At 34.8% G+C, this 8,440-nt stretch overlaps 1 protein-coding gene across 1 annotated transcript; it reads left to right on the top strand.

The window, feature by feature from the left end:
* The first annotated feature begins 3,574 nt into the window (after positions 1 to 3,574).
* Positions 3,575 to 5,201, top strand: LOC141674343 (uncharacterized). Its single transcript, XM_074481071.1, has 2 exons — positions 3,575 to 3,884; positions 5,032 to 5,201. Exons 1-2 carry the CDS (start codon positions 3,575 to 3,577, stop codon positions 5,199 to 5,201), a joined length of 480 nt encoding a protein of 159 aa, XP_074337172.1.
* The last annotated feature ends 3,239 nt before the right edge of the window (positions 5,202 to 8,440 follow it).

Below are 8,440 nucleotides of genomic sequence, written 5' to 3'. Positions count from 1 at the left end.
CCTTATAAAGCCACTTTTATCCTTACTAAAGGTGTAGAGCCTCTTGTTTTCTTAAAAAGCATCCCTTTCTTTGTCTCTCCCCTTGAAACCCCAAATAGTTATTTCTCTGCCAAATCCATTAAACAATGAAGAACATGCTCCAAAATCTACCTAGAGGTAATATTTCTAGAAATTTTATTTTGTGAAAACTAATTTATTTTAGTTCTTCTTCCAAGTTTGCTATGTATCCTTGACGAGTTGGAAGATGTTGGGAAAGAATTAAAAATTGGTTGATTGTGAACTTTCCAAGGCTGTGACTGACAACTAATACTCTCTGGGACAAGCAGAAAAAAACCTTGTTTAGACAAGGGTAAAACTATCATCATTGACATTGAAGATGATGGTTAGACTTCTAATTTTCTTTCTCTAATAATATTCTTTATCTAAATATGGTTTGTAGTTTAAAGTCTCCTTACTTTTTGCATCTGAAGAATTTGACATACAACCTAAGGAGATTAGAAAAGCAATTGGTCAGACTTCTCGTATTGTTAAGCCTTCACGGAAATTAAACAGAAGACGTCCCTATGGCCAAGCTCTCCTTGATGAGCTTAATGCGAGAATGGCAAGTACAACAAACACCCTGCACAATTAGCAGCAACAGAGAAGAAATATCTCTAGAAGCACTAATTTGATAAAAGCCTTTAAATTATTTTTATAGATTACAATGTTCTTTTCATGATTGTTTATTTTTTATGCCACTATGTTACATATATGTTATTATCTAATTTTTCTTTACATCTTACTGTCACAACAACATTTGGATAGCTAGTGACAACAATAATTTATTGCTCTATATTGTTCGGCCGAACATAATGGAATAGAATGTTAACTCCGCTTGCATATCTCTTCGAGCTCATGTTCCTTCGTCTCATCGATAACAACATTACCAAGAAACCTAACTATCGGTTGTATGTTATCCATAAACTCAAGTCACTGCGTGTGTTGGATTTCAAGTAAGTTTAACAGAAGGTCAGTCCTTTTTTACCAATTAATTGAGTGGTTGTTTTTATTGACATAGGTTAGAGTAACTTTTATATGTAACAAAAAGTTATCTTCCTATAGTTGGAGCTTGTATACTTATACTATGAGAATTATATGTTCTGTGGTTTAAAATTTTAATGTTCTTGTGCTTGCTTCATTTTTTTGACATATATGATAGTGTATATTCTCTTTTAGCCGCGTGATTGCATGTGCGTTAACATTTATATTTTTATGGCATATACACATATATTGTTGATTGGTAGTATAAATGTTTTCAAGGAAACACTTTTAACTAGTATATATTATTAATGACAGGAGTGAATTGAAGCAGCTCGTATGTTTGCATCAGAGGAAGCTGACGCAAGAAAGAAGTCTTTTAAAACATTTTTACCTGGTAAGTTGCGTGCCCCCGAGGTACCCAACACGAGAGCAAATTACTCCTATTCAAGCGACACAGAGCTGATGGTAATCCGAGTTAAGCTTTTGCAATCCAGCTTAAGACATTATTATATGGTTGGTTAAAAAAAGACCATGCTTTGTAGTAGATTACGCTTTAAGTTATTCGGAAGACTTGTATGCTTAAGCAATATTTTCTAGTTAGTTGATGTGGTTTCACTAGTATAAAACTGATCTTTTACGTCATTTAAATAGTTAGTTGATGCAAAATGCACATGTAAGTATGATAAGCAGCTGGAACGATATGAGATATGACAAAATTAAGCTCCAGAGGAAGAAAGCAAACAAATATGTTTGTTAGGTACACGGACTTGGTAGCATAATAAGATCAGATTAACATTAGGGAATTGAGCTCTAAATGACCTATACAAAGGAAACATTGTTATCATATACTGTACTTGGACTTATTTGTTTAGAAGATGGTGAGCATGAATGAGAAAAATAAGAGCAGAAATGAACATTTTTGTGCACCCGACAAAGGAGCCTAGCATTATATACCAAGGCATAAAACTGTCGGAAGGAAACTAGTATATATAGCAAAAATGTAAAAGAAAAAAATAGATATATACATGTACCTAAACAGAAAGTTACTCTAAGTCTTTCCCTCCTAGCTTTTGGTCTTAGAATGCTAAGCCCTTTCTTTCTATTAGAATTTAAAAAATGCTTAATAAAAGTGGCTTCAACCCTGTCTATTAGATATAGGAATATATAGAAAGACTTAGTACTTGCTTTAAGGAGTAGAAGCTGCTAGTGAAGCAGTTTTAGTAGCAACATCCGAAGCAAGATAAATTATCTCTTTAGCACTATCCAACCATTCATACTGTGGATCATCCACTTTAATTGTGCATATTCTAATATCTTTAAAAATTGTAAGTTTGACACATTATGTAGTCCTAAAAAACAAAGAAACATATTTTACAGGGTATACACAAATTTACATAACAAATAAAGTCATAAACATTATAAAAAACCAATAAATCTATATATAATACATTATGTTTAATGTTATTTTATAAAAAAGAATGTGCACAGATTAGGATTGTCTTTGATCGTTATAAGCATGGATTTCTCTCAGAAATTGTAAGCCATTAGAATACACATATAAAGAAAAAATAAACTATGTATACATAAATTCGAATATCCCCATGAGAAAAGCGTGATGAGCATATAGTACTGCCAGAAAACTGTTTTAGGGTGGGTACATGATACAAAGTCTAAATGATGTCAGAGGCTTCAAGGGATGATACTACAACAAAAATAATCCAAAGAAACATGAAATTAGGAAAAGTTAGTTGGAACCCACATCCAAAATCGAGGTCCTTCTACTTCTAAAATACTTAATGAGTGCTGAAAACTAAGTATATTAGAAGAGTAAAAACCTAAATGAGTACTGGATACTAAGTATATTAGAACAATATTACTATTTTAGCAAAATTTATTATCCACAAGAAAAAAATTTATAACTAAAGGTTAGTTCTTTAGACAAAATTTCATAGGATGAAAGTACTGTTGGTGAATCTTAAACTTTGAGTTATACCTTAGTTTCGAATAAAGAGTTACCAACGTTTATTTTGTGTAGTGTTTATTATGAGGTCCGTTGTTTTAGGAGTTTTGATTTAGTAAAGGAAGTAGAGTTAGTGTAGGTTGTGGGCAGGTGATCGTGTCCTATTTTTTAGCATTTTCAGTTTCCTAGTGTATTTCTTTTATATTGCCTCAGTTTGTAGAAATAAGGTGTATTTTTCTGGAAAGATGTGTTTTGCTTTTCTTAGTTTTATATCATTCAGTTAATATAAATATATTGACAATATTTGGTATTAGAGCTTAGGATTTCTCGGTAAAAGTCAGAAATATCAGTAATGGATATAAAAAAAGCCAAACAAGGAGGGTCGATAGGTTTGAGCTATCCAACACTGGCCAAGAATAACTACACAACTTGGGCACTAAAAATAAAGGTGTATACAAGCGATGTGAAGGCGCCTGTGGAAGAAAAGACAGAAAAAGTTACATTAGCCATGTTGTCTCAGGGGCGGCCAGATAATATGTTACCTCAATTACGGAAAAAGGAACAGCAAAAGAGGCCTGAGAGGCCTTGAATACTATGTGTCAAGATGCAGAACGCGTGAAGAAAGCTAAGGTTCACACATTGAGAATAGAGTTTGAATCATTGTGCATGAAAGACAACGAACAACTCGATCACTTCTACTTGAGGTTGAATGGGTTGGTGACCAATATGAGAGCACTCAGTGGAGAAATGAAAGAAGCCTATATGGTCAAAAAACTGCTTCATGCAATGCCAACCAAATTCCTACAAATTGTTTCGACTTTGAAGCATTTTAGAAATTTAGAAACTCTATATGTGGAAGAGGTAGTAGGATATCTAAAAGCTCATGAAGAACGAATGAAAGGGGGTGAGAAAAGGTGAATCAAATGGAGGACAACTCATGCTCACCGAGGAAGAATGGCAAAAATGTGAGAGTACTGATGGGAAATTGTTGTTGACTCGTGAACATTGGCTAAAAATAAATAATCACAGCAACACATATAACTCATCGACAAGTTTTATAAATCATGGAGGTCGTGATAAAAGTGATTTGAAGTGTTACAACTGTCCTGCCTATGGTCACTTTGCTGCTGATTATCGTAAACCAAGGCGTACAAGAGATTTAAAGGAAGTTATAAATTGGCCATGGCCAATGAAGATGAGGAATCGACTCTTCTTTTTGAAAAGTATGACGATGCAGTTGCTACACGCCTATGTGAAAAGTAGGTAATGCCCTCTCAATTTATAAAATTTCAAAATAAATCGAATATTTGGTATTTGGATAACAGAATAAGTAGTCATATGATGGGTTTCAAATCAAAATTCACGGAATTGAATGAAATGATTACTGGATAGGTGAGTTTTAGGGATGGTTCTACTATGAAGATAGAGGTAAAGGGTTCTGTATCTTTCACTTGCAAATATGGAGAAGTTTGAATCCTTGACGATGTATAACATATCCCTACTCTTCGGAATAATATATTAAGTCTTTGACAACGGTCGGAGGAAGGAAATAAAATAGCTCCTCATGAAGGTAAAGCGATCTCAAAACAAACTCATACCTCATGAAGGTAAAGCGATCTCAAAACAGACTCTATAAAATTGTTCTTAATACTGCCAATTCGAAGTGCTTACTGTCAAAATAAGATGAGTTATCAAAATTGTGGAATATGTGTTTGGGACACGTAAATTATCATGCTTTGTCACTAATGAACAAGGATCGAATGATGAACGGAATGCCTAAGATCAATCATCCAGAGGATGTGTGTAAGGGTTGTCTGATATCGAAGCAAACTAGAAAGCAATTTCCCTCGAAGGCAAGTAATAATGTAACAAAAGTTCTGGAACTAATTCATGGGGATCTTTGTAGCCCATTTCATCTTGAAACTGCATCTGGTAAGAGGTTTTTTTTCTTCCCATTGATGATTTTAGTCAATATATGTGGGTATATTTTTTGAGAAACAAAGATGAAGCATTTGAGGCTTTCCAAATCTTTTATGCTTTGGTTGAAACAGGTCCAGAACGAAAGGTTAGAGTCCTGATAACTGATTGGGGTGGTGAATTTGGGTTAAACGAATTTATGAAGTTTTATGAAAAGGATGGAATTACAAGACATTACACTGCACCATATACGCCACAACAGAATGGTGTTGTGAAGCTGTTAGACACTCCGTGTATTTGCTGAACAAGCTTCCAATGAGAGCTCTGTCAGGAATAACTCCATATGAGGCGTGGAAGGAGAAAAAGCCACAAGTTGGACAAATCAGGGTCTTTCGGTGTATTTCTTACATGCGAATTCCAACTCAGAAAATGAGCAAACCGGTGGTGAATCTGGGTAAAGAACCGGGAAATCAGGTTTATCGCCTTTATGATCCCAATAGTAACAAGGTTTTCGTGAGCCGAGATGTTCTATTTGAGGAAAATAAGTCGTGGCCTTGGGAGACAAATGATGTTAGCGAAGCTGCCATGTTTATAATTGAGGGTATGGCTAAGGTAAAAGGAAGTGAATCATGAAGTGTTAAAACTAATCATGAAAGTGACATTGAAAGTAACAAGTCAGCAGAGCCTCCTATAATACAATCACCTGTGCAACAACTGAACCCGGAGAATTACGATAATAGTGCAGAACTAAAGGGAATCATAAATCTGAGTGAAATTTATAATGAGACTGAGGAGCACCAATTGGACGAGGAGTTATACCTTATGAGAATCGAGGAACCTATAAATTTTGTACAGGCAGCTAAGGACATAAATTGAAATTAACCATGAAGAAAGAGATGCAGTCAATTGAAGAAAATCAGACCTGGAAATTGTCTGAACTGCCACTTGGGAAGAAAGTTATAGGCCTAAAATGGATATTCAAGTTAAAAAAGAATGATGAGGGAATAATTGTGAAGAACAAAGTGAGATTAGTACCCAAAGGTTATGTTCAAGAGCGTGTAGTTGATTTTGACGAAGTCTATGCTCCTGTGACAAGGCCTTAAATGGTTCATTTTCTATTAGCTTTGGCTGCTAAGAACGAATTGGAAGTTCACCATCTCGATGTCCCAAAAACAAAGGTGTGTAGCTTTATCATCTTGTGAGGTGGAGTTTATGGTTGCAACTGCAACAACTTGCCAGGCTATATGGATTCGGCAAAACAAACGGACGGGAAGGGGAAGGTAAAGAAAGAGAACATGGAGGAGGGAAGAGAAAGAAGGGAGAGGGGGGTGGGAGATTATCGACAACGAATGCAACGGTCTAGGATCGAAGAAGTTAACAAACCCAATTAGGTAGAAGTGATGGGAAAATTAACAAGAAAAAATCTGTTACATGGCTATGTATGTATACATATTCAATCGTTAGTATTGACATACTTCATACCAGAAATGTAAGTTAGGAAATTGCTCGGATAGATGAATGAGGTGTGATGGTTTCCGGGACCAATGTTTCCATCGAGCGATGTTATAATGGACAGAGTTTGATTTGGGGAAAAATAGATTAAAATTGGCCCGACCACTATTAAGTCTCGGTTAAACTATTTTTTTAATAATTAAAAAATTTATTTTACATCGGATTAGAGACAGCCAACGTATATACAATCACATATATATCGAGTGCTAAAAAATCGATGTATGTGATGAGTATTAGTAATGATCTTTACTAGACCTGACGTAAAATGAGTTTTTATACATCGACCAATTTAGAGACGATGTATATGTCACCCTTATACATTGGTTGTTTATTGAACCGACGTAAATGGTACTTTCAGAAGGTTAATATATGTTGCCTTTTTAAAAAACCCGATGTATGAAGTCTTATATAGGTCGGATTCTTCTACGCGCATCGTAAATTAGGCGACATAAAAGTTTGATTTTGAACTAGTGAATTTGATGTCTATGACTGGTTGTATGAATTAATATTCCTTGGAATTGCTTGGTATTTATTTTGGGAAATGCAATATTGAGGATGTGTATTTCAATTATTTTTTAGGCTGAAACTATGTTGCAGTAGGTACTAAATCTGTTGTAAATAATTAACCTTTTGTAAAATAGAAGATGTTGCTACAGGTGTGTTGCAATAGGTAAACAACTAGGTCCATATATGGGCCCCATATATAGGTCCCACGTATGGGCCCACCAGATAGGCCCCGCATGTGAGCCCCCTATGAGCCCCACAATTTTGAAAAAAATTCTAAGATCTTTTGCAACACACTAAGTATGTTACTATAGAGTCCAAAATATATTATTATTGAGATCTATTGTAACAGAGATTGGTATATTACAATAGAGTAGTTTTCATGTTGCTATAGATATCTATACTAACTAGCTACGAGTCAACATAGCTTTGTTGTTGCCTTAGCCCTTTTCGGGTCTTTAGTAATATTTTGTTGGTCCTATATATAGCAACACAGTTATGGGGTTGCTTAAAGCAATCTATGGTGTAGTGAAAGGTCCACTTATTCGGAATAGATAAAAAATGATCCAACTGTACATATGTTAAAATGGTTATGAAAAAATATTAAACCCAAAATATTAAACCGTACATTTGAACTTGATTACTTTAACAAATATTAAACCCAAAAATATTAAACCCAAAATATTAAACCGTACATTTGAACTGGATTACTTTAACAAATAAAGTCTAACTACACTTAATTCTAAATTTCACCGTACGCTCTTAGTGAAATTTTATCATGTCACTAAAATGTATCGATGGTAACATCTTTATGGTTGAATCATTCATAAGTATTTTTTTAAAAAAAATTAAAACATCAATATGGAACTAAATACCGGTTAAATTCACTACTAGAAAAAGGTCAATATATATCAGTTCACTAATGTCTATTTCGTTCAAAACCGATGTCTTCGTGGGTGTAGACACTACGCCATATGCAACGGTTTTTATCCAGTGTTGCACGAAAAGCGTTGCATTATCTACAAAATTTTCAGTTTATTGCAACAAAATGGAGAAGGCGTTGCAGTACATTGAAGCTAGTGTTGCTAATAACTGTTAGTGTTGTTCAGCATGCAACTGTACACGTCACAGCGTTGCATTAGACATTGTTTTTTATTTAATAAATGCTGACATGAAAATAAATCTGAGGTGGCATGTTTGGGACCCATAGTTGATGACGTGGCATGCTGACGTGTCATGCCACGTCAGCATTTTGGACCCCATATGTGGGACCCTCTAGTGATGTGGCATGCTGTCATGGGACCCACATGTGGGGCCCAAAATATTGACGTGGCATGCTGGCGTGGCAGCTGACGTGGCACTTCAGGCATTGCATTTACTTTCTGGTGTTGCAGTAGGTTATTTAGTGTTGCCTTAGTTATTGTACTATTCTTAAAATTTATTTGTTATATTCATATTCTAATTTTTTTAGAATAATTTTTAATTGATCCAACCGTATGGATGTTGTTTCCTACTAGTTTTAGAGAT

The sequence above is a fragment of the Apium graveolens genome, chromosome 7 (genome assembly GCF_009905375.1).
Source record: "Apium graveolens cultivar Ventura chromosome 7, ASM990537v1, whole genome shotgun sequence".
In the NCBI taxonomy this organism is placed as follows: Eukaryota; Viridiplantae; Streptophyta; class Magnoliopsida; order Apiales; family Apiaceae; genus Apium; species Apium graveolens.
This window is presented reverse-complemented; position numbering and strand designations above follow the sequence as displayed.